This window comes from Cibotium barometz, chromosome 2, assembly GCF_041138505.1.
Source record: "Cibotium barometz isolate CiBa-2024 chromosome 2, ASM4113850v1, whole genome shotgun sequence".
In the NCBI taxonomy this organism is placed as follows: Eukaryota; Viridiplantae; Streptophyta; class Polypodiopsida; order Cyatheales; family Cibotiaceae; genus Cibotium; species Cibotium barometz.
Window position 1 is genome coordinate 61033956 of NC_141047.1, and position 27179 is coordinate 61061134.

The window sequence follows — 27179 nt, forward strand, 5'->3', positions numbered from 1 at the left end:
GGGCCAAGCAGAAAAAGGTAAGAATAGGATAGCCAGTGGCAAATCCAAGTAGACGCCTGACGAGAAGGCGAAAGTAGGTGTTCTTGGAGGATTTCTCTCGAAGGAGGAGCAGAAAGCATACATGACCGAACAACATTGTTTCTATTGTCCCACCAAAGGACATACAAAGACCGTTGCAATGCCTTTGACTTTTGCACTGACATCCACAGCAGTCCCCGCTTTAGCAGCACCAGTAGCTCCGACTACAAGAGCAATTTTCGTTCCCAAGTGCAACTTGAGGATAAGCAGGAGGGCGTTGCAACACAATCCAGTGCAAAGGCCACAATTCAAGGCCACAAGTTCATCATCTTGTGTAACACAAGTAGTTCAGAGGATCTCATTTCTCCACGATTGGCGACACGGTTGCAGCACACCATGGCGTCAGTGAAGGTTACTGTCGATGGATTCACTCCCAGCAATCCGTACCGAGATCACCCAATAGGCAAAGGGATAAAGTTTAGCATTTAGCAAGCAGATTTTGAGCAGATTCTTGTTCATAGATGAAAACATGGACCGGGAAAGCAGGAGAGGCAGTTCCTCACCAAATTCCGAGACCAAGGCACACATGAGGTGGTTTGGCTTGACTAGGACAAAGAAGCATGGAAGAGAGAGTTGAGAGGCAACAATGAGCAAAACATTCATAGATTAATGGTATAGAAAGCCTTGAGTTGATCCTCCTATTCACTTGCCTCAACTCACAAGGAGGAGCTCCAAAATGATAGAGAGAATGAGCAAAAAAAGCTCTTACATTGGCTTTTATACTCATGTCGGAGGTTTTGTACTTGGGCGCCCAAAAAGACATATAACTAGGAATAAATCAAAGTCAGCCCACATATACGAGTAGCATGACTTGACAAAATGTTTACAACAAAAGTATATATGTGGATTCTACAAATGAAACTTGCCTTACGGGCCAAGGATCCGAATAAGTAACATCCCTCCATTTCAAACTAGGCAGCGCTTGCAAAAGGATGCCAAGCGGACAGGAGAATTCAATGCATGCAAAAAAATAAGTAATGCCAGCTGCAATGTGAGGTTGGATTCATTCGAGGTAAGTTGGATCCTTGAAGCTAACTAAGCGAGAGAGATTGGTGACAATTTCAAATTTATCAAAGCGGACGGGAGAATTCAATGCATGTGCAAAAAAAGAAGTAATGCTAGTTGTAGTGTGAGGTTGGATTTATTCAAGGTAAGTTGGATCCTGGAAGCTAACTAGGCGAGGGAGGTTGGTGACAGTTTCAAATTTTATCCAAGCGATACACAAGCATTTTGTAAAAGGACCGTTCCCGGTGTAGCATAGCCATTTGTATATAGAGGTCGCGGGTTTCATCCGCAGTAGGTGGAGCTATCTATGCGTGCACGATTGAATTCCACATGAGGTTGCCGGCGATATGGTAATTATACCATACGTCCCTGTGAGAGTGCGCAGAGAAAGCACAAGAGAGAGAGAAAGAGAGATGAAGAGAAAACGCAACAAGTACTGCAAGTTGATGATGAAGAACTCTACAATCATGATGACCCAAGCGAGAGGGTAGACCTCGTAAGTGTAGGATCAACAGCAGTCTCAACTCACACGAGCCCACAAATGGAAGACTACCTGATGATATGAGTGGGGGGGGGGTAAGGTGTCCTTAAGGGGACACCTGGCCAAATCTCCCGACTCACCAAATCTACACGACCTCAAAAAATAGGGATATAATACCTAAAACCCTAAAACGGGGGGCCAGCCCACAAACATAGGGCCGGGAAAAATAGGCTAAAATAGGGGCTAGATGCAGGGAAGGTAGGGGAGCAATCTGGAGGTGCAAATCATGCTAACACCCCCTCTTAGCACCAGATGCTGACCGAACTCCAAGAAGTCGAAGTAGACGAAGCTCCATAAGCAATCTTCTCAACCAAAGAGCATAACAGTCGGTGTAGCAGGCTGATCGGTTCTCCGCCTCAGTAGATGAAAGCACCATGGTAGGCTGCTTTTTACTACTCCAAGAAATAGCTCCAGTGTCTAGAGAGAAGACACATCTCGTAGTCGATCGTCGAAAATCAGGGTCTCCGCCCCAATCAGAATCACACCAAATCTCAGTCCAAAATAGCCGAGGACGCGAAGAGTGATCACACATAGATCTATCCTTCTCCAAGATGAACTTGTTCTTCCGCTCCGTAACTCCATACTCCAATGAAGTGTAGGCTGTAGGCAACTGATGATTGATGTCGATGTCGAAGTCGAGAGTCCAGCAACCATGCCGAAACTCAAGAGAGGAAAACACCCCCCCTCTGTCGGGCCGAAGCGCACTAACTGTCATAGTAGCTGCCATTTCAACCACCATCCTCCAATCCATGTAGTAGCAGAAGGCTTCATCCTGGGAACTTTGAAAGTATACCCAAGAAGAACTGGTGCAATCATCCACAATGACCACCATAGAAGAAACCTTGCGCACAGATGTCGAGGAAATTGGCTTGTAGAGATCCGCATGGACCAAAGCCAAACTGTCCGAAGCTTTGTGTGACGCCTCCGTCGGGAAGGCGGCTCGGTGTTGTTTGTCCCACAAACAAGAGGACCAAACACACGAAGGAGCTGTCATCGTCGGTAGATCATTCACCAACCAATCCTTCAAATCTCGTAGAAGAGAAGAGTAGCTCTCCTGGCCAAACCGAGCATGTCATAGAGCAACAGAAGAAAGTGCCACCAAAGCTGGTGGCTGGGCATTGGCTGCATCAACCAACCAATCCCAACGTCCACTCCAACCAGAGCAGACAACACCTTTACTTTCCGAAGAGTGAAATTGGACGCATCCAACTTCGAAGACCCTGAAAACATCGGAAGAGTCGTCGGCGTAAGAGCCATCTTCAAACAAGAAAGGAACTTGGGGAAGAGTAATCACCAACAAAAAATCACCTCTCCGGCAAAGAAATGCTGCTCTCGTCGCGGAAGAGAACACCCAACTGGAAGAAATGGCCTTCAAACTTGCTCCTCAAGTGAAGTTGCAGGTCACGAACCCCCTCCTAGCGCCGGAGTGGAGCAGAGGAGAAAAAACGCAGGTCCTGCAGGCTGTTGTCCAGAAAAAACAGCAGATGAAATCACTGCCAAAAGAGGCTAGAAGTAGTAGAAAACCGCCAGAAGAAGGTGTAGCCGAGGAATAAAGGGCAGGGGAGACCTTCACGCAAGTTTCCGTTGCGAGAAGAAAGCGCCGCTGAAACAGCAAAAAACGCTGTTACCTACTAATTCCGCTGAAGGAGAAGAGGGTCACCGCCACACATTAGTAACTCCGGGCTCTGATACCATTTGAGAGTGCGCAGAGAAAGCATAAGAGAGAGAGAAAGAGAGATGAAGAGAAAACGCAGCAAGTACTGCAAGTTGATGATGAAGAACTCTACAATGATGATGACCCAAGCGAGAGGGTAGACCTCGTAATTGTAGGATCAACAGCAATCTCAACTCACACGAGCCCACAAATGGAAGACTACCTGATGATATGAGTGGGGGGGGGGGCAGCTGTCCTTAAGGGGACACCTGGCCAAATCTCCCGACTCACCAAATCTACACGACCTTAAAAAATAGGGATAAAATACCTAAAACCCTAAAACGGGGGGCCAGCCCACAAACAAAGGGCCGGGAAAAATAGGCTAAAATAGGGGCTAGATGCAAGGAAGGTAGGGGAGCAATCTGGAGGTGCAAATCATGCTAACAGTCCCACCTCAAATTATATAGCACATCCATGTGCTCAACAAAGTATGGGCATGGAAATAATTGGGCTTCCCATACAAGGCCAACAATTTCTTAGAATAATACACTAATATGAAATTTGCTATCCCATCGAGCTTGGGGGTTGACAAAAGGGTTTGGTCTACTGTTGCTTGTAGGCGTTTTCGTTTTGATTGTAGGGCAATGGACGTGGAGAAGCTTGGGGTGGTGAAGCAACCGTTGATTGCTAAGTTGGCAGAAGAAGAGTTGCCTACTTTGAAATTTTGAAAGAGGTTGGCTCATGTGGTGGAATAAGCGACTTTTCCTTTCGGCTTCCTTTTATAGGCGCCCAAATTTTGCGTGCACATTTCCAATTTTCGCGTGATTTCCTGCGTCATTTCTTGAATTCTGGCTCGCTGCTTCCAGATTTACGCGCAAAAAGTGAATTTCCCTATCTTCTATACTCATGAGTTTTAGTGCCACGATTTGCATTGTCTAGGGTTGCCTTTTCCTGTGCATAGATTCCCCACGTAATTTTCAAAATTGCGGGGGTATCCCTCGTTCAAGATTTGAATTCGTGCATTATTTTTGAATTTGCGAGTTCTCTCGGATTTGCGCGCCAATTTGGGATTTTGCGGTACAGGTTGCTGACCGTGAATTTGTGTGTCATTTGCGTGATTCCCAAATTGTGTATATATGTCAGACCTCTCTTGGGAGTCATTTCTTCTATCACCGTTCCTATGTCTTGTTAGCTCTGAGATGACCACCAAGCTTTCAGGTGGATCATTCTTTCCTTCATCACGACACCGAGGTCCTTTGTGCCTCGGTCTGTCTTTGAAGGGTAGGCCTATTCCTTGTGAGTGACGACTTTTGGGATGCTTTACTCTTATCTTGTGTTTTTGTTTGCGCAATTACCACCCCCCTTCCTATTGTATTTTTAGGGTCTGGATTTGACTTTTCGTTGCCACCTTGGCAATTTTTTAGGATTTCTTCTCACAGTTCTGGGACTCACTTGTTCACTTTTCCTTTCTGTTTAGCAATTGTTGCCTGTATGATTTGCATCTTTGGCCTTAATTGTTTCGACTCCGATCCATTTTTGCATTGCCTGCTTTGGAAAACGTTGTGGGCTCTTTACTGCCACCTTGGGTTGATTGTGACCTATGGTTCTTGGAGGCACTAACTCCCCCCTTCCTATTTCATTGTCAGGTTCGACTATGGAAAGGGGTGTGATCACAGTAGTAGGTACTAGGGAGACTGAAAAAATTAATCATGAATTTGGTTGTCCGAAGCCAAGGTCTGCTTAATCTCATCTTTTCATCTAGCCTACTTGGAGGTAGGACTGGAAAGTATGCTTCCTATCCCTGATCTTGATGAGTGACTGCTAGGTGCAGTATCCCTTGTGGCTGAAATTTAGTGGATCCTAGTCCTCTAACGATTATTGTACTCAGCTGGAGTCTAGGTCGTTGAAGGGTGTACCAGATATTATGTTAGAGAAGTTTCACCGAAGCACCTGTATGTATCATTGCTTGTAATATCATGGGACCATGCGGTCCTTCCAGCCTAACTGAGGTGCATAGTGGTTTATCCCCATCTCATGTGACTCAATCGAATAAACATCCATGTGGTCGACACCTACAACATTCATCCTGTGCCTAGCCTTGGCTTCACATTTTTTGGTCTCTTCTTGCGCTATCTGCTTCATCTACTCATGCGCTGCCCCAACCGTTGCTTTTGTTCGTTCTACTTCTAGGCCTTCATGAGTGAAGGGGACCATAGTATTTCCGGATCCTGCTTCCGTTCATAAAAGTGGTGCACTCTACTCCTAGTGTCTCCAGGTGTACTATTCCATGTGGCGTGATTTTGGTGATACAATAAGGACCCAAGGTACTGAATTTGAGCTTGCGCTTTCGATTCTTGAAATCATACAATAGTACTAGATCCAACACTTTTAGTTGATCTTGCTTATTGGCTACAAACCATTGCTTCCTTCTGCATTTATCCACAATCATGGCTTCCAATGCTAAGAATCCAACTTTTCCAATTCTATTAGTTGTTTTGTCCATTGGGACTCCCGCTAGCGAGCAACACTCTATAGTGAAATTGGATGCATCTATATGCACATGAAACATCACATCCCAATTTGGAGTCCTTAATATGGGTGCAGAGACTAACAATTGTTTAAGTGTAGCATAAGCATGTTGGCAATCATCATCCCACTTAAACTCTATAAGTAGCTTATATAGGGGACGGACAATATCAACAAAAAATATGATAAACCTCCTATAATACCCCACATGACCCATAAAGCTTTCTACTCCTTGTAGTTAGTAAGGGGCAGTAATTCTAAAATTAATAGACTCATTTGTAGCATTGGTACCCAAAAGTTGCTTGTTTGAACATAGGCCCACAACAATGAAGAAAGTCAAGGCCAAAACAAAGCAGTTTTTTATGAAGCATGATTCTAAAGACAAGCACAAGTTTACTGAGGACTTTGTTGAAGAGATGGAGGGCGAAGCTTCAAAGGATGATGACCAAATAGAGAAGAAGCCAAAGTCAGTAGACCCATTCAAGATTCCTCCCAACAAGCTGACAAAGATGACCTTTGTCTTACAAAATCCTTTTATCGATGTGATCGATGGTTCAACACATATTTGTGAACTTGAGGATAAAGTTTGTGATGGGAAGATGATGAGCGACGGTGCCCTTAAAGAAGCCATGTGTGAGATGGTGAGCACCACTAAATTGGGTACAAGGTAAGAAACTCAACCATCACCTTTAGATTCTCATTCTTCATAAATAATAAATATTCATAAATGTTAATGGTCTTTTGAATTCTAGTGCCTTCAAGACCCCATCATCCGCCGAAATGGGTGGACGACCATATCATAATTTATTGGCTTCAGCGTTTTGGCTCGTCACTCGACCTTACCAAGAGCCCGAGTATGCAACGTACAATGAGTATAAAGAGGCTTGCAAGCGCAAAGGTGTTGCTGCCACATGGGCTTCTGTTGAGAGTCAACATGATTTGAAAATAACCCAAAATAAGGTTTGCTCCATACATAGATATAGGACAACATATTTGAAATGCTCTCTCTCTCTCTCTCTCTCTCTCTCTCTCTAACTCGCACGCGCGCACACTTCCACAGACTAGGTGAGGTGCACACAGCCAGAGAGGAACTATTTACACCAGGTTAGCAATCAGAGCCTGACCTGCAAAAACCAAGGTTTCAAATGTTGATCAGTGACATATCTATTTGAAAAGAGATGCTTTTTGTATGTGGAAATGGAGGCTTAGAGAACCTAGCCACTCAGTGGCACTTGCTGATGTGCCATCTCTGTTCGTGGAGAAAAGATTTTTGGACGAGGATCGTATAGAGCTGGTGGACAGGTCTTCATGTAGGCGTACGCTTCAGAGGTTTGAGTGCAAAAGAGAACTGTAGCTACGCTGAATATTGCAGAGATCTTCATAAAAAGGATGAGTAAAGGTTTTACTTTATCAACATTCACTAAGTCGTGTTCCCATGGGGAATGGCCTCTTCTCCCTACTTGCAAGTGATGGAGAAAACCAGATAGGCATGGTCTGCAACTACATTGATTAAGTCTCAATGCGCCCCCCCCCCCCCCGCCCCCCAACACACACACACCAGTGTTCGAAAAAAACCCGGGTGAAGTGTAGTTTGCACCTTCAGTTTTCAAATTTTAATTTCTTATTCTACGAATGAAGGTATTCAAAACCTTCAAAAAAAATTTACAAAAGGTTTGATAAGTTTTAACAAAAAAAGGAATAATCAAAATACTTTTCAAATTATAAGACTCAACGGTACTTCACCTTTATTGGTTGAAATAAAAATTTTTTATATATCATATTTTTACATTATATATATATTATAAAAATTAATATAAATAAAAAATAAACGTTATGTAAACGTTTTAAAACGTTTATTTTAATCGTTAGATTCTTAACGTTTATAAAATTAACGTTTATATTTTTATCTATAAATTATGGAGTATTTATCTTCTTATCGCTCAAGCCTCACTCTCGTCCACTCACGCATCCTGATTCCTCACCCTCGCGAGCTAGACGGTTAGACTGCTTCCTGACTCCTGAGGCGCTGTGGAAACGAAATGATGGCTTTGTGCGACGCAGCGACAGAGGTGAGCAGTGCCACCAAGTTACCAACCCGCTTCTGTCTGTGTGTTTTTTTGTTGTTGATAGGCTCAGTGCCACCAAGGTACCAACCCGCTTCCCCTCTGCTTACTTGGAGGGTTTGCGGCTATGCAAGAGTTGCTGTGGGACCCCCCAGTACCCTCCCGAGTCCCAACTGGCTTCGGAAGCGCTTATCGGGAACCCCTCTCGAGTCTCATGTAAATAGTGTTAGAGCCGCGTCCCACTGAGTGCATAGGGGACTTGCAGCGCACTGGGGACTTGCAGCGCACTGGGCGCAAGAGCTCTTACTCTGGAGATTGCTGCAGCGCTCTGAGTAAGTATTGCCGGGAAACACACAGTAATGCTCGGCCATGGCGGCGGCAACGGTACATTGGCCGCGCGGGAGAATGCAGCGGCGACACTGTTTAGCCTGAGCGTGGCGAAGGAGTCCAGGGAGGAGGTAGGGTCCAGGACGGCGGCTGTAGAGGGGCTGCTGCAGGTGCTGCGGGAAGGAAGCGTACGTGGCAAGAAGGACGCGGCGTCGACGCTGTTCAACGTGGCTTTGCATGCCGAGCACGCCGAGTTGCTGGTAATGAAAGGGGCCGTGCTGACGGCGATTGACGTGCTAGCGAGCGAGGGGAGCGACAGCGTGGCGCCTGAGATGGTGGCCTTGCTGGCTGTTTTGGCCAGGAGGCCGGAGGGGTTGGCGGCTGTCAGCGCCGGGCTTGGCCGAGTGGTAGCAGAGCTTGTACAATTACTCTCTGAAGGTGGTAACCGAGCCAGGGAGCATGCGGTGGCTCTATTGCTAGCAGCCTCCAATCTTTCCGAAGCCAGCGGAAGGGCCGCGGCCCTGCGCTATGAGCTTCGCCGTTCGTCCGCCCTATTTCCTTCTCTCCGGCGCCTTCTTGCGGGTGGAACGCCCCGCGCTCAGCGTAAAGCCGCCTCCCTCCTCAGATTGCTGCAGCGCTCTGAGTAAGTATTGCCGGGAAACACACAGTAATGCTCGGCCAGTGCGCTGTTAGCCCTGTAAAATATAGGAAATTTGTTTAATCTTGCAGCGCATAGGAGACTTCACCTACTGGCCACGGTGCATTCCACCCTTTTGACTGGCTTTACTGGCTGGCAGCTAGCGATGATTACACTCAGAATGTAAATCTTTCATTAGTTTTCATAAACGTTTGCAATTGGCATTGGTGTTGATCACAATACAAACGATAGAACACCCACTTGATGGGGACTCTAGAGAGAGAGAGAGAGAGAGAGAGAGAGAGAGAGAGAGAGAGAATTGATAACAGACGATTGAGAGGGAGAAGGATTCACATCAGTCAAATAACATGCTATTATCTATAGGTTGTGCAGGGTTGATATAGGTTGTGGCTTGGGTACGAAGTTCGAACACTTCACAAAACATTGATTGGCATCAAACTTTGCAGGATTAAGGTCAGGGTAAATTTTGTTTTAGCTTGCCTCTCTCCATCTCTTTTCTGGCTTGCATCTCTTCTCTATGTCTCTCATTCACAACTACTCAACATCTTTTTTCTTTTCATTTTTAGATATGTTGAGGCATACAACTTGACATGACTTGCTATTTCTTGGTAAAACATTAATTTACAAGGAACATATTATCATAATAACACATTTCAAATATTTCAGATGGCTTTTGTGCAATCCACACTACTTGGATTTGGAGGATTTAGTAAAGAAGTTATTGTGGATAAGAAGAAAAAAGGTAAAAGGTCAAGTAAAGAAATTGACGAAGAAATTATTGCTAATGATTTTACTATAAGCAGCGAAGAGATTGATGAAAAAGAGGCTACGCGTAGAAAAAGAGCTAGGTTATCGTGGTGTGAAAATTGGAGAAGTGAATTTCATTGGCTAGAATTTGATAGAGAGAAAGCACGCATGTATTGTAAGGTTTGCATGGAGGATCCTAATTGCAAAAGTGAGTTTGCAACAATAGGTGCACAAAACATGCAGCATAGTGCCCTAAGTACACATGCACGCTCTCGCACACATAGGTTATCATTGATTCGTTCTATGTCAAGAGGAAGTCTTGAAGTAGGATTGAGCAAACAAAATGAAACACATGATGAAGAGATTACTAATCTATTTCGTACTGCCTATTTTCTTGCTAAAAATGATATCCCATTAAACAAGTTTGTGCCAACGTTAGAGTTTCTGCGAGAATGCAAAACTCCCAATGTACCCGAACATATGTACAACAATGATAAGAGTTGTGCAACTTTTGTTCAATATATTGGAAAAGCATTGTCACATAATATAGTAGAACGATTAAAAAATTCTCCTTGTTTTGGGATCATGATAGATGAATCAACAGATATATCTATCGATGAGCACATGATAGTATATGCATCTTATCTAGAGAATCATTGTCCACGTACATCTTTTTTTGGACTTGTAGATGTTATTGGGGATCGTACTGCCGAGGGCTTGTATAATTCTTTAATAACATTGATCTTAGAAAATGGATTGGACTTAAGAAAGTTGGTTGGATTTGGATCTGATGGTGCATCCGTAATGATAGGAAAGAGATCCGGGGTGTCTACTAGATTAAAGGAGTCTTGTCCTTTCATGACATCTATGCATTGTGTGGCTCATCGCACAAATCTTTGTGCATCTAAAAGCATAGAAAAGTTTCCATTTGCAAAAGCTATTGATTCCACAGTTAATGAAGTCGCAACTCTTTTTAGAAAGAGTGTCATCCGCAAAGAGAAATTAAAAGAATTACAAGAAGAATTTGAATGCTCAATAATTCAATTGGATAAAATTCATTCAATTAGATGGTTGAGTAGATCAATGGTTTTAGCAAAGTTTTGTGACTCACTAGAGCCTCTTCTTGAGTTCTTTGAGAGTGAGAATCTCGTAGTCTTTAGCAAATTGTCTTCTCTAGAACTCATTTATGCAATACATTTTTTAGCAGATCTATATCAACATTTGACAAAGTTAAGTAAAATATTTCAAAAGTCATATGTTGATATTACTAGTATTCCTGGCATTGTGAGTGCTGAGATTTGTGCATTGGAAATAGAGTTTGTGTCAGAACCGGATATTGACATGAATGCAAGAAAGGAAGATACAAGGGGTTTTCCTATTATTCCTGATTATGGACCAGAGAAGGGTTTTCTCCATGGTTTACGATCTTCAATAAAAGGTGACCATTTTCGTAGCAAAAAGATATCTCGCTCTTCTGATGGCTCTGATATTGAATTGGTTATTAGCTTTCAAAAAGCATTCACATTAAGTGTTATTAAAGATTTGAAAGAGAGATTTGTGGATAACTCTACCTTGGCTTGTTTTAAAATACTCTCTCCATCTTGCTATCCTCCTGGAAAGCTACTTAAGAATTTTGGAGCTGATGAATTAGACAGGTTGATATCATTTTATGGAGAAAGCAAACTTGCAAATGGTGAGTTAATGGAGAAATTTGTAGATCCAATATCTCTTCGAAGAGAATACCTTACATTCAAGATTCAAGCCACTAATGATTGGAAAGGGTGGAATTTACGGGACACTTGGTCTTACATAAGTAACAATATCACTCTACAAGAAAAGTATGAAGGGTTGCTAAAGCTAGCGCAAGTTGCATTAGTCCAATGCTCCAGTACTGCAATTTGTGAGCGTGGCTTTAGTATACAGAATATTATCAAATCAAAGTTGAGGAATAGATTGACGACAAAGAGTACAACTTCCTTAATGCGAGTATCCATCGAAGGTCCTCCAATGTCCGAGTTCGACTTTAGCTCAGCAATAGAGCTTTGGAGGCTTGATGCCATTACGACAAGACATGCTTTTACAAATGAAGACTAAAAGGTATTTCTAAAAACTCTAGAGATTAAATACATTATTAATGCCTTCATAGCAAAGTACTAACGTATAATACAATCTTCTTTTCATTAGGAGATGGAGGAGCATGAAGGATTTGGGAGCTTGTGAGAAAAAAAAATTCAACTAGTCTTAGCTGCTTTTAGGACGCAATGCAATATTTGTAGTGCATTTATGCACAAGCATGGATGATATTCTTGTGAAAGCAAAATTCTATTTTCTTTAATGATAAATATCATTTTACTCATGAATTTGGCAATCAACAATTTAGTAAATTCTATTGATGTGACCAATCATTTTGTTGCGAGAGTGTTTTAAAGTCGTTTTTAAGTACATTCTCTTGATACTCGAGTTATTTTGTCGCAAGAGTTTTTTAAAGTGTAAAATTCTGAATAAAACTTATAAAACCTTCAAGAATTTCAGAGAAAAATTTTTACACTTGGCAATATAAGAACTTACTTTTGATTTTTCAGATTAAAGGTATAAAAAGATATAGGATTTTGGTTTTTTTCGAACACTGACACACACACACACAAAACAAAAAACAAAAAACAAAAAACAAAAAACAAAAAATGAAAGTGAGAAGATACGTGTGTAAGGGGTGCTTTCCGGGCTTATGTCAGAGACTCTCAGGTGGCTATTGAGACGGTTAAAATTCATGAAAAAGCAAAAAGCCCCTTTTAGTATTTCAAAAACATAGTAAATATTTGATATTACGCTCTGGTCTGAAAGAATTCTGTATATTAACTGTGGAGAATAGGATTCCGAACCATTGTTAAAGACTATTGTAATTTGTGAAACATGCTGAAGAGTTTCTTTTCTTTTGAGGTCAGTGACATCGTGGTTTGGTAAGCCTCAACAATTGCAAGTACTAACAGCTGAAAAGACTTTCTATTTCTTTTGAGTGACCAGAAAATTTTAGGTTTGAAAGGTATCACAGAGTAGGAATGACTGAAGATTGTTCAATGCTAGCTTGACATCTAACCTGCAGGAGATATCGGAGTTTTCTTCACTCGTAAACACAACATTCAACATTTTTGGGAAGCTGGAAGGAATTGGTTGTCTTATCCATCTTGTATGTCTCGAAGTTGGAGGCTGTGTGCTGGTGAACTGGTGAATTACGCTAATTGAGGTTTGCATTTGGGGCATGGCTATCGTGGCTTGTACACTCCCATTATGTAACCTTGTTGATGACGGTATGCATGTGTAATACTTTCGAGACACCCCGGGTCACATTCCAGTGCATTAGGCCACCAAAGAATTGGGACCTTTGGAGCTAGGGACAAAGTAGGTGGAGCGGTTGTCTCCAAAGCAGGTTGCTGTTTGTTTATGCATTGGCTGCGCTTGATTCCCTGTTATGCGGTGCTGGCACGCTGGCTGCCAATGCAGTAGCTCCTACTGCATTGGCAGTAGGAGCTACTGCATTGGCAACTTCTACTCCAAGGGAAAAACTAAAGGCTAATAGTTGCTCACAAGAGGGTGAGACGACAAAAGATGGTGCAAATGGAACTGGGGACAGAGACACCAAAAGGCTGTAAAACTAAAGACTTGGAAAGGAAGAAATGCGACTAACTTAGAAAAGAGGGGTGTGTGGATGGACAGAAGGGCTGAAAGGAGAAAAAGAGAAACAAAAGTAAGTGCAATGGGGCAGGGCAGACAAGGGGAGAGGCAGTGTGCAGGCGGAGGCCTGATAGGAGATCAGCAGGAGCAATGTTGAGGCCCAATGAGGAGAGTAAATGTAAACTTAAAAATGTCGCACGTGGTAGAGAAGTGCTATTTACATAAGGCTATCTAGTTTTTGGAAAGTGCACAAGTTTTCAACATCGTTGAGTTGCAGCGGACATTTTTTCTAAGTTTGTTATGCTCTAAAACCAGAATTTCTAACTTTTTTCATGTGTTGGAACTTGGAATAGGCTGTCTTGATTGGAAATGAATCAAATGAGTCACTAGATGTCAGGCATGAAGGAGATGATGGAGAATTAATGGAGTCCCTTCTCTAAGCCAAAAAAGAAAGCTACCCTAGAGAGAGAACATATTTTGGTTGAAAAAAACTAGTCAAGGGTGGTGATAGCTCTATTGCTGGAGAAAAAGTGGTATCCCTTGATCAGGTGGTGTTTTCATCTAGTTATTTTTTAAATTAAGGCAAGACGCTCTGTGATGTAATCTTCCTAGAAAAGCAGGTTTTCAAGTATTTGCACCAAAGGCGAAAAAATCCAATACATCTAGTGACTCATTTGATTCATTTCCAATCAGATGCAACTTCTACTCCAAGGGAAAAACTAAAGGCTAATAGTTGCTCACAAGAGGGTGAGACGACAAAAGATGGTGCAAATGGAACTGGGGACAGAGACACCAAAAGGCTGTAAAACTAAAGACTTGGAAAGGAAGAAATGTGACTAACTTAGAAAAGAGGGGTGTGTGGATGGACAGAAGGGCTGAAAGGAGAAAAAGAGAAACAAAAGTAAGTGCAATGGGGCAGGGCAGACAAGGGGAGAGGCAGTGTGCAGGCGGAGGCCTGATAGGCAGGCTTTAAATTTGGCACCTACATAGAAAATCTAGTGGCACTTTTGCCATCAACCATGGGTGCCAAAATGTCACCTTTGGCTAAAATTTTGAGTGCCCCTTTTAATAACAAACCACTTTACTTTGAGTAATGAAAACATATTAGTTTTGTAAGTGCATTAAGCTTTTACAATTCAATAGACGTCTTCTCATCACACAAAATACATTATAGCAAGAGAATTTTTAAAGGCATCATAAATTATTGAAGACTTTCAAATTATTGAAGACTTTCCATATTTACTATGTATTGTGTACTATATTATATAAATTTACTATATTATATAGGATATATACCCCTGGTCACTTAGACCCCTAAGGCTAGGTGCCATTGGGCACTTCCCTTGTTTTTTCAAAGTGCCACGTTGGCACTTTTACCAGAAAAGGGAGGTGCCATTTGGCACTTGAAATTGTGAAAGGCTCCCGTACGGGTGCCAAATTTAAAGCCTGCTGATAGGAGATCAGCAGGAGCAATGTTGAGGCCCAATGAGGAGAGTAAATGTAAACTTAAAAATGTCGCACGTGGTAGAGAAGTGCTATTTACATAAGGCTATCTAGTTTTTGGAAAGTGCACAAGTTTTCAACATCGTTGAGTTGCAGCGGACATTTTTTCTAAGTTTGTTATGCTCTAAAACCAGAATTTCTAACTTTTTTCATGTGTTGGAACTTGGAATAGGCTGTCTTGATTGGAAATGAATCAAATGAGTCACTAGATGTCAGGCATGAAGGAGATGATGGAGAATTAATGGAGGCCAGAATTAGATACAATTTAAATTTTGTTGTTCACGATCACAACATACAGGGACCCGATAATCAGGTCACCACATTGATTGTGGATGGGACATGGGTATGTGTTTTGTTTTTGAATTTTGACTAAAAGAAATTAATTGGTAATTTTTTTTGTCCTGTATTGTTGAGCGAGTTTGTTAAATATTGGTATGCTTCCCTTCTCTAAGCCAAAAAAGAAAGCTACCCTAGAGAGAGAACATATTTTGGTTGAAAAAAACTAGTCAAGGGTGGTGATAGCTCTATTGCTGGAGAAAAAGTGGTATCCCTTGATCAGGTGGTGTTTTCATCTAGTTATTTTTTAAATTAAGGCAAGACGCTCTGTGATGTAATCTTCCTAGAAAAGCAGGTTTTCAAGTATTTGCACCAAAGGCGAAAAAATCCAATACAAAAAAATCTTAGGGTGAGAGAGAGGTAGGAGAAAGGAGCCATCACGAAGGAGTACTCCCACCTAGGGATACCATCTCTCACATGAAAAAGGAGCTACCTCTCATATGAAAGAAGAGCTGATGAGCACTCCATCTGCGTCACCCAGCTGCAATGCCAAAAATATCTGTACATCTCTCTGGCGGGTCCTCTAATAAGGCATAAAAGTGAATGCTACCAGCATCCTCTAGAGCACAAGAACCTCCCTGATTGTAAACAATGTATTGAGATTATCCGCCTCATATAAGTCACGTCTCCTAGGTCTTGACACATCTGACAGAAAGTGTCCCAATTGATATATCCCACAGCTCGACAACATCCAACCGGAGAGCAAAAACTCCCTCTCCCACCAATCCCAAGGGTAACCATAAGAGGAACACCAATCATCCCTGTCAAAAAGGCTGTTCATCGTGCGGCTCTCCCCATTGAACCAATAATCATGAATAGAATCTAAAAACTCTGCCATGACCTCATCTGTCTGATCATTCATCTCCAAAAGCTGATGGATCTAACAGGCCCTCTCTCCCTCTACACGAGTACGCTCTTGCCCATTAGAATCCCAAATTAAAGGATTTCAAATAAGAGGTTGTCTAGCCATCTCCTCTTGCAAGGATGGGCTCCTCTACGTGATAGAGTGAGAGAAGGTCGCGAGGAAAACCACACTTTGACAAGACATCCAAGAAACTCAGATCTGGGGGGTCTCACACAGGCCAAAGCAAAGATCTGGTCTCCACTCCCCTTCTAATCTTGCGTACAATGATTGATCTCTTCCTATAGCAAGCATTTCCCTCCTGTTGAGATCTAATGATGGAATCCCAAGAGACTCTTGCCCTCATGTCTGGAGTGCACCTAAAGAAAATTATGAATGATCTGAACTTCTTTGTGCAAGCTCGTGAGAAACACCAACAGGAAGCCACATATAAGGCCATCTAGCAACATAACGGCCAAAGGTTGTCTCTCCTGCTATGTCCACTCCATAGCCTCAACGAAGGTGAAAATGTTGTCTAGAATACAGTGATCCTTAACAAAGCCCGAATGCGTATTCAGAATGATCTCTGGCCCACGGTCCCAATCTGGTACTTATCATCTTTGCCAACCCCTTAGAGGCGATTGACAAAAGAGTGATAGGCCTCCACTGTCTCAACTCTAGCTTATCTCTTCCTTTTGGGATGAAACAAACTACCCTTGCAGATGAGTTCTCCGACATCCTGCCACCACTAATGATCCATTCTTTTCCGAGCTAACGATAGGCATTCAAGGCCTATGCAAGGATCGAAGTGCATCCAGCCAGCAGATAGACCAATGGAGGGAACACGCAACATTCGGGAAATTATTCCCATCTTCTTCAATTTTATTCATGACGCCTAGTGTCTGTGATGAAGCCGTGCACAATGATGGGGACACTACTACAAAGATAGAGTGGAGCGCCTGCGCTGCTTGTCCGGTTCATTGCGGCATACGGTGGGTGCGGTGATGCGGTTGTGCGAAGATGGTGCTATGTTGTGGTTTTGAATGCTACATTGGCTGGAGCTTCACCAAAAAATACATCTCAATCGTACATCAATTAGAGCATATACATTGAGAATACCCAGACGAGTACCTACCACAAGCAAAGCAATCTGCATGTCTCTCCCATGATGAACTACATGGTTGAGCCATCTAGCCCCAATCGAGATATATACACCACTACTTCTGGGATGATCACCAATTGAAGCCTCCCAATAAGTATGACTATATCCTAGCACGATCTTTCCGAAATGGGAGATAGCATCAACCATAGTTTTTTTCATACTCGTATGAAAATGGACCTTGGTCCATGGAGCAGGGATTATAATTCCAGAACTATTTGACTAGTGTCATTGGAAATTGGGGTTCGTATAGTCCGTATAGTAAGGAGAGATTTGTCCCTTGTTGCCACAATTGAGTTACCAGCTTTCTTCCCTTCTTGTGGTGATATTTGGAGTGTTGAATTAGAAGACAGACATGTCGGAGAGAATTTCTCTTTTTGGACTGCCCTTCCTCGTTGGGCCCTACTAGTGAGCACGTACTCAATCAGTTGTACCCCTCATGTATGGTGACTGTGCTGTGGAGGTGGGCTCATCAAAGATTCTTTTTACCATTTTATCAATCATTTTGAGAGTGGATGAGTATTGGACGCTCCCTGCCCACACTCAAGCTTGGTGAGATGCACAGGCAGCGAAGGCTTCTGGGGTGTGAGAGATGAGAGAGTGGTTCAGGAGAGCTTATGAGAGGTCAAGCCGCTTCTGCTATCCGATGCACCTTCAATTGCTAGCGGCGACTGCCAATTCCATTGATTGCGCATGAGTTTGCACATTGTCTCTTGGAATCTCACGAGTAGAACTGCTAGTGTTGGACGCCAATGCAAGCTCTTGAGAAAACGGCTTGACTTTTCACTTATGGTTTTCACAAATAGACCATTTTTCATCCTTTATGGCTTTCACACATTTACCATTGATCTTTATGTCTAAAAAAGATGCATAACATTTTCTTTTTTACGTAAGTATGATTTTTTTCCATAATGAAAGTATGGAATATTCCAACTACCTTAATCTTTTGGTGGTTACTACACCTCGAATTTGTTTTGATTGGAGAGGGAAGGCACCTCCTCAACCAAAGCCTCATTCCTCACGGAACCCACATGAGACGCTACATGGTCCAACATAGGCTGCACACTAGGAACCATACTCCCAGCCTCTGCATTAGATGCCACATCCACATTAGTTGGTACATCAATAGACACCACATCCATACAAGATGCTACATGGTTCATAGGTCATGGTGTAGTAACTGACTTAGTCGTATCCACATGTGTAGGTATATCCTCAGATACCACATGTGACATTAATTGTAAGTTATGTCACGGACAGGAAACATCACAGGGAAAAGACTGCCCGACTGGACAGGGTTCAGGGGAGCCCCAAGTTAGCACACATTAATAATGTGTGAATATGGCTAGAAGTCAAGCTAAGTTGGGCATTAAGTGATAAGGTGTGAATGGGGCCTAACTTTAATGAGTAAGTGACTCAATTAATTAATGAAGGGACTTCTCCAGAAATCGACGTGTTGTTATGGGGCGTGGCTGGGAGGTGAACGAATAGACATTTCCTTGTGTGTTTCCAAGTTGAGCACCTGCACAAGCTTTCTCTACATTCTCTAGGGCTTTTACATTGGTATCAGAGCAGGTCAGGGTTTAGGTGAAGTAGCAGGTTAGGGTTTAGGCTTTTACACTGGCCGTAGCGATTAACCACCAATGCTTTGCCAGCAAGAGATAATCGCACAGAGCCCTAAAAAGCTAGTTTCTTGTTGATGGAAGCTATAGCCACTGGTACAAATTGCTGCTATGGTGAAACATCTAAACTAACTTCGAAACCCAAATATTTGGTTGTACATCCCCTCTCAATCAAAGTGAATCCCCACTGTTGCCCCCAAGTCGAGGTGGAGTCTGGATCTGTGAGAAATCCAACTCACTTGTTCCAATTGAACTTTTGTCTTGCTGTGTGCAAGACAAAAGGTGTCCAAGGCAACTCAAAAACCCTCAAAATTCTCCTCACTATCCTCTACATATAAGGATGTATCATTAGCATGATCTGCATCAAGCAAATCCTCACTTCCCAATGGCAATCTCGATCCGCGAACGCTCGTAGCTGTAACCCTTACGAAGTAAGACATAGCCTTAATGAATAGAATGTAGAGATGCTTGTCTCATAGATCTCTCCTAGCGAAAAGCAATCCTCAAGCGGATCGAGGTTGCAACAGAGCCACCCAATGAGAAAGTGAACACTCCACAATAAGTTTCCATTAATTGTGCGAGAGAGGAGGTGTCTCCAATCACCATCCTGCTAGTGGCGGATTTGTACAAGATTGAGATGCTTGCTATCCACTCCTGGGAAAAAGCCAAGCCGCAACAAAGTACCTTCAAAGCAAGACCAATCCACTCTACCATAGGTCATTTAAAAGTCTAGCAACATAATGGCCAAAGGTTGTCTCTTCTGCTATGTCCACTCCATAGCCTCAATGAAGGTGAAAATGTTGTCTAGAATATAGTGATCCTTAACAAAGCCCCAATGCATATTCAGAATGATCTTTGGCAAACCACGGTCTCAATCTGGTACTTATCACCTTTGCCAACCCCTTAGGGGCGATTGACAAAAGAGTGATAAACCTCCACTGTCTCAACTCTAGCTTATCTCTTCCTTTTGGGATGAAACAATCTACCCTTGCAGAAGAGCTCTCCGACATCCTGCCACCACTAATGACCCATTAGACTGCCAAAAAATACATCTCAATCGTACATCAATTAGAGCATATACATTGAGAATACCCAGACGAGTACCTACCACAAGCAAAGCAATCTGCATGTCTCTCCCATGATGAACTACATGGTTGAGCCATCTAGCCCCAATCGAGATATATACACCACTACTTCTGGGATGATCACCAATTGAAGCCTCCCAATAAGTATGACTATATCCTAGCAAGATCTTTCCGAATTGGGAGATAGCATCAACCATAGTTTTTTTCGTACTCGTATGAAAAATATTCCATACTTTCATTATGGAAAAAAATCATACTTACGTAAAAAAGAAAATGTTATGCATCTTTTTTAGACATAAAGATCAATGGTAAATGTGTGAAAGCCATAAAGGATGAAAAATGGTCTATTTGTGAAAACCATAAGTGAAAAGTCAAGCCGAAAGTCAAGCCGTTTTCTCAAGAGCTTGCATTGGCGTCCAACACTAGCAGTTCTACTCGTGAGATTCCAAGAGACAATGTGCAAACTCATGCACAATCAATGGAATTGGAAGTCGCAGCTAGCAATTGAAGGTGCATCGGATAGAGGAAGCGGCTTGACCTCTCATAAGCTCTCTCGAACCACTCTCTTATCTCTCACACCCCAGTAGCCTTCGCTGCCTGTGCATCTCACCAAGCTTGAGTGTGGGCAGGGAGCGTCCAATACTCATCCACTCTCAAAATGATTGATAAAATGGTAAAAAGAATCTTTTAAGGCACCATACATGAGGGGTACAACTGATTGAGTACGTGCTCACTAGTAGGGCCCAACGAGGAAGGGCAGTCCAAAGAGAGAACTTCTCTCTAACATGTCCGTCTACTAATTCAAGACTCCAAATATCACCACAAGAAGGGAAGAAAGCTGGTAACTCAACTGAGGCAACAAGAGACAAATCTCTCCTTACTATATGGACTCAACGACACTAGTCAAATAGCTCTGGAATTATAAATCCTTGCTCCATGGACCAAGGTCCATGAATCCAACTAACTTAATCTTTTGGTGGTTACTAAACCTCGAATGTATTTTCTTTGGAGAGGGAAGACACCTCCTCAACCAAAGCCTCATTTCCCACGGAACCCACACGAGACGCTACATGGTCCAACATAGGCTGCACACTAGAAACCATACTCCCAGCCTCTGCATTAGAGGCCACATCCACATGAGTAGGTACATCAACAGACACCACATCCATACAAGATGCTACATGGTTCATAGGTCATGCCGTAGTAACCGACTTAGTCGTATCCACATGTGTAGGTATATCCTGAAGACACCACAACTCTAGAAGCATCCCCACAAGGACGTACATCTTTTGGCTGCCTCCAATTACCTCCACCACAAGGCCTACGTCCGTGACAACAGTCTCAACAGTAGTCTATATGCCTTGCAGTACTGGCATGTACTGCTAGAGGGACCATTTGTCGCCTTCTGGTGTCTCCTTTGGCACTTAGCATGTTTCTGCTAGAATGCAACGGACTCAAGATGTCAATACGTCGTTGAACCTGCAGAGAAGAGGCTTCCTGTCCCTATTGAATAGCATGGCCTTGTTGGGTCTCAGCAAGATTGCAGACATAGGAAGAAGAGAAAGGGCTGAATTTGATGTGTGTGTGTGCACAAAGAATTTGTCTTGTGAATTGGGATTTACAGCATGAATTGCAAAGGCAGAGCCCAGTAGTTGAAACTCTGGTGTTCTGTGAATCTTTCAAGAGTTTGTAGGAATCAGGTAACCAGTCGAATCGGGTTTGTGAGGGGTTCTTGCCCGTCCCGTTGGACCCTCGTAGTTGTAACAGGTTCAAATTCAATTTAAAGAAATACCGAAAGGGGCGCTCGCGTTGAGGGCCAATCTGGTGTGCTGTGTGATTGAGTAGGAGCGCTCTAGCTCCCTTAGAGTCCTTCAGTTATCTGTTTTTGTTGCAATTGGGATAGTCTAAGTGTTGTGTTTGAAAATTAAGAAGAATCCTTACCGCCCTATTGTGTATTGGCCGGTTTCAGGAAGAGGTGCAACCTCGATAGGTGCAAGTACCTGCCCTTGGTGAGGCACTTGGTTTGTCTCAACATGTGGCCTAGACTGTTCTTGTGGTGGATGACGAGGCCCGTGAGCAAAAGTGTTGGGTGTGCCAGTCTAGCTTGGATGAAAGGAAGTAGGTGGAATGTGAAAGGTCACCAGATTATCCCACATGCAAAGATGATGTGGATAGTTGGGCACGTGTTGGATGCCGTCAGTTGAGCCATTGAAGTGTCTGTGCACAGCATGGTCATTCCAATAAAAAGGTCTAACCTGTCTATGATCCAAGTTCCAACTTTGGCCAAGTGATTAAAGGTATGACATCGAAGACACTAACCGATCTGCCCTAATAACCTGCTGGCCGCTGAAACAATATCAAATGTTTTCAGCAAGGAGGCTGGATCTGTCACCGCAACCCTGATCTGAGGAACTCCCATGTTTGGTGCCTGTCCATCTGTTACAGTGGCGAACAGCAAAACTAGCAGCAATCATTGGAAGTGCTGACCTGGGAAATGGAGGGTCATGGGATGCCCTTGAACCACGTGTCACACGTCAAAGTCAACGCGACCTGCTGTGCAGCTGTTGTGCGGATGCAACCTGTTGTACGTATGTGCAGCTTTGCACATACCTTGTAGTTTGTTGATAGTTGAACGTACATAATCTTCAATTAACTTATTGTATAGGGTGAGGGTTACACAGCAGTATCTTTTACGTGAATTAATGAATACAATTCTTCAAAGTAAAATTCAACCTCTATGACTAAAGCTTGAGATGAGCTGTTAATTATTATGCTAGCAAATTTTCAAAATTATTTAACTCAAATGAATTTTTTATGGAAGTTGGTTTTTGTGATCAGGCTAAATTGACATTGGGCAAAATGTTTCAAGTATCATCATATGCATGCAAGTACGCCATGAAGAACATGGTGAAGGGGAGATTCTCTCCCATATATGTGGAATTGTGGGGTGAAAGTAAGTGGCGCTACGGCATACTTTACCCATCCGGTGTGGTAGTGGTAGAAAATGGGAAAGTGGCAGCCACAAGTTTTAAATGGTGAGAATTAAGATTGAGCCTTTGTCTTTTCTAATAGGAGTGTTTGTAACCCATCTTTATTTGTCTTTTGGTCAGCTCTTCTGTTGGAGAGTTGGAAAATACCCTCGATGAAAAAGAAGTTACTTTGCATGCTAACTTCCCGAACTTCAAGGGTTGTTTTCCTGATGGAAGCTATCTTGAGGGTATTTTATACTTGTCAAGGGAGGTGAGCATTTGCTGGCCCTTGATATGATCTTTTTCAAGTTTCTAGTTGATTGTTGGCTTAAGGTCTTTTACTTCGCAGAAATTTACGCTTCCGAATTGCTTTGATCAACATCTTGGGCACATCCATGATGCTCAATTGTTTTATCAAAGCAAGATGCGAATCATAGCTGGAGATACCGTCCTACAATGGAACGAGGATGAGGTGAAGAAGCGGGTAGCTTTCCGCAAAAGATCATCGGAGGCGCAAATTGATGAGGCTTGGTTAGTGTTCTTGGTTGTTTTACTCGTTTGCTTTTAAAAATGTGAATGCAATTCTTAGTTGGTGTGTTTATTATGTTTAGGATACCCATAAGCAAAAACAAGTCCTTTAAAAGAAGGCGCAAATGTGGAGGTAAGCAACTACTGCAACTTGTGGAATTTTGCTTTAGGCTGGACAGTATGTACATGCATGCACGTCTAAAACGGTGATACTACTTTGAAGTTTGCTGTGGAGTCGTCGGCTTTGGAAAAAAGAGAGGACCAAACTCCTCTGAGAAGTAAAAAGACCTGGTAATGTGCACTTATGAAGCTGCTCATTTGATAACTACCAAATACTCAGTTGTCCATTTTACCTTGGTCATTACTGTTTTACTGATTTGATTGTCATTGGCATGTCTTTGATTCAGACTTCCTTTCTTTAGTATGGCGCGCCTTGGATGCAATGCCAACCACAGTCTATAAATATGTGCAGTCTTTCTTTGAATTAAAGGCCTTCTTTTGGGATCTCAAAGACTGATGGGCTAGTTGGATTCTGTTGGCTGTGACATGTAAGCCAGTTTTGTATATCATGTCTTGGTGGAGTGTCTCCGTTTACACATTGCTACTCTCTGAACTGTCTTGTTGAGGCTGGAAGATGTGCTAGTGGCCTTTTCTTTCAGCTGAAATAGCGAGGAAATTACATTTCCGCTGCAGTTTGATGCAGTTCTAGAGTTTTAATCCTTTGAAGAATTTGCTGATACTGTATATTATGATTTTGGGTGTAGTCTGCAAAACAAATTACACTGATTGTGTTGGGTGTTTCTGTGTATTGTGATCCTTCACTGGTTCATGTCACAGATTCGAGAGCTGTTTAGCACGTTTCCAGTTTCATTTTGTGCTGGCCTTGAGGTTGGTTGTATCAATAAAGGATTACCTTTTGAAAGAGTGCATGGCGATGAGTGGCTCCTGGAGCTGTTTAGCACCTTTCCAATCTCATTGTGCTTTTTCTTGTTGCCTTAGTTGGCTCTTTGTAAGAGCCATGGCTATCAGTGTGTCTAATAAGAGTTTCTGAGGTCCTCATGTAAAAGCTGGTGATGTTGTGCACATATCGACTAAGCATTTTTGCGGAAGAGATGCACCGTGAGTACTCCTAGATGGGAGTATACTCCTCCTTGGTGCTTCCTTCTCCTAAGGCCTTTTGTACTTTTCACGTTTTTTACACATTTTTTTATAATGTAATTAGACGACCTTTCTTGAAAAAACAAGGCTTGCACCTGTTTTTATTTGTTTTAAGAGCTACTTTAAGAGAATGGGGTTAAAAGTTGTGCTTTTTGTTGAGCCTTTGTAGTTATAGCCATGCTCTTCTTAGCTAGGTATGGGCAATTCAGTGACCTGAGCTCTGATGTTTCGGATAACTTTTTCAGATTGCGACAAATTATGAGTCGAACGGATAGTAGTGAACAAGTTAGGAGAAAAGATCTGAATGTGTTACTAAATGTGATGATATGGGGACCTCCGGAGGCGGTAGAAACCTCCCACTGGCATGGCGAAGCAGCCGCTTCAGTTTGCGTGTGAGATTTACCATGATTAATTTATAGGTTGTATTACGATAAATATCTATCTTCATTTTTACCGAGGGTTCGATGGAATATTTTTTATGCACTTACAAATGTACTGGATGAAACTCCACTCCCAAACGAATTGCTAGCTATTGGATAGCCTAATTAATGATGAAGACCAACCATATGAAGAACCACAAGAACCACTATCCTATGAAGAACCACAAGAAGGAATATTGATTGAGCTACAAGAACTCCAATTTGGGATAGAAACTCAGGAGCACGAAGAGCGTTGATGTGTGTCTGAGTGAGTGAGAGAGAGAGAGTAGTACGAGTAACACATTGGAAAGAGGAGGGACATAGATATGCATTAGAGAGAGAGAGAGAGAGAGAGAGAGAGAGAGAGAGAGGGAGTCGGGAGCGATGTGGCTATCTCTTGCCCTTCTCCTCCTTGCGGTCTCCCCGTCTTGCCTCTCCGCCTTCATGTTCTCGCATACAACTTTATCTCGGCCTCTTGATTCTGTGTGAGCTCCTCCCCGGCCTATTGCCCCTCCATTTTTGCTATGCCCTCTATCATGTGATCTCGTCGTAACCGTGCGTGTGTGTGTGTGTGTGTGTGTGTGTGTGTGTGTGTGTGTGAGAGAGAGAGAGAGAGAGAGAGAGAGAGAGAGAGGGGAGGGGTGTGCGTGTTTGTATTTGTTATGTGCCTCAGCTTGTGCCTCTTGTATTTCCATTTATGCTTAGGCACATTTTGCACGCATAGATGGTTTTTAGTATGATTTATACAATCCCGTTTTTTCAAAAAAGGAGGAAAAAAAGACAGACCATTACTTTTTGTAGTTTTCTATTATGTTAACCAATTTAAATGTTGAGCATTGTTTTTTGAGAATAAGTAAAGACCACTTGGTGGATTGTGCACGAACATAAATTTGAGTGGAATTGTAGTTTGCCTCTTCACAACTTGCATCTCTCTTTCATCGTCCTCTTGTCTCTTCCTTCATTTGTCTCTTTACTTTTTACCTTCAAGCATGGGTCCCAACTCAACTTCTCGTGTAGTGCCGAAAGAAATTCTCTTGTTTTCTATCAGCGCTCAAACTATTTATTGCAAATTTTGTGAAAATAGAATCAATTAATTGAATGAAGTTGCTCTTTTTGCTGTAGCAACAAGTGGGCCATAGTAATTGAAAGGTTTTATACCAAATGTGAGAATTTGAGCATTTTGTTCACTTTCCTCTTCTTTTATGCTTCTAATTCATTGTTTATGCTTAGACTCAAAACTCAATCTTTTAAGCTAAACAATGCATGTCCACACAAGCTCTTGTTTGCCTTATAACATGGGATCTCATTGCACAATGCTTTCAACATACAGATTGGTTCTCACTCTCATTCTATTGCGTGTGTGCTTGAAGAGAAGCCCGTTAATTCACATGCTTATCCATTGCTTCATATCTTATGTGAATAGTTTACTATTGCATTGATTAAAACACATGAAGCTTTATTAATAAGCATTATTATCCTCTAATTAAAACCCACTTTAATTAGAAGAAAGTATGCAAACATGATTAAGATTCGCAATAAAGAAAGAAAAGGAGATCAAAGAAAAGGCAGTAAAGATTATATACAACCATATGGTTATGAAAGCATGAGGCACAATGGAGAGCTTACTAAATAATAGAGTAAAGAGGAAGATAGAATAGCTCTTTGCTTGAACAAAGGCGGCCAAAAAGTCCTCAATCCTAAGTAAGACTTCACTTTTATAAAGTTGAATACTAGCTTATTCACATTTGGGCAGATAATCACTTAAAGTTGGGTGCTAAATACAGTTTGGAACTCTAATTAGCCCAGGATAGTTGACATAAACACGATTTTTGTTTCTTGACACACCAAAGGGTCGACAAGGGGAGGTGTTTATCCCCTACAAAGATTAGCCTTGAAACATCGCCGGGTACCATCAGGCAAGAGCCACGTGAAGGCATCCCCCATGGCCACCTATTGATGAACCGTGCACTGGGACAGAGAGATCACAGAAGCAACGAGTTGGGATCCTGGGTGACCCACCCCAGGAGGAGGATACACACGAGTGTTCAAGGGCAAGAGCCCTAGCAACACGAACACTGGAGGTGTTCCTTCTTGAAAGAATCCAATCATGATAAGTTTTATCTCAGTTAAAAAACAAATTTGTGTTTGGAAAATTCCTCAAAGTCATATTGAGAAGATACCTAATTCATTATTTTTGAAGTAATATAGTGATGTACTTACTATAAGGTAAAAAATACAATGCTTTATACTACTACTATAGGTATACCATATAGTCATTACATAATATCACT

General features: G+C 42.4%; 1 protein-coding gene and 1 long non-coding RNA gene across 2 annotated transcripts in view; both read left to right on the plus strand.

The window, feature by feature from the left end:
* Positions 1 to 24233, plus strand: part of LOC147641302 (uncharacterized) — a 91618-nt gene extending 67385 nt beyond the window's left edge. Inside the window, exons 2-10 of the mRNA XM_086820343.1 lie at positions 6121 to 6471; positions 6557 to 6764; positions 14944 to 15114; positions 22653 to 22849; positions 22925 to 23054; positions 23133 to 23314; positions 23395 to 23444; positions 23535 to 23602; positions 23719 to 24233. Coding sequence (XP_086676469.1) covers positions 6131 to 6471; positions 6557 to 6764; positions 14944 to 15114; positions 22653 to 22849; positions 22925 to 23054; positions 23133 to 23314; positions 23395 to 23444; positions 23535 to 23593 — 1338 coding nt within the window. The 5' untranslated portion in view covers positions 6121 to 6130 and the 3' untranslated portion in view covers positions 23594 to 23602; positions 23719 to 24233. The remainder of the gene's footprint in view (positions 1 to 6120; positions 6472 to 6556; positions 6765 to 14943; positions 15115 to 22652; positions 22850 to 22924; positions 23055 to 23132; positions 23315 to 23394; positions 23445 to 23534; positions 23603 to 23718) is intronic.
* On the plus strand, positions 9534 to 12117 carry LOC147641304 (uncharacterized). The gene is made up of 3 exons (XR_015267630.1): positions 9534 to 11037; positions 11255 to 11696; positions 11784 to 12117. It is a non-coding gene; the product is annotated as an uncharacterized LOC147641304 (long non-coding RNA).
* Positions 24234 to 27179: the final 2946 nt, after the last annotated feature.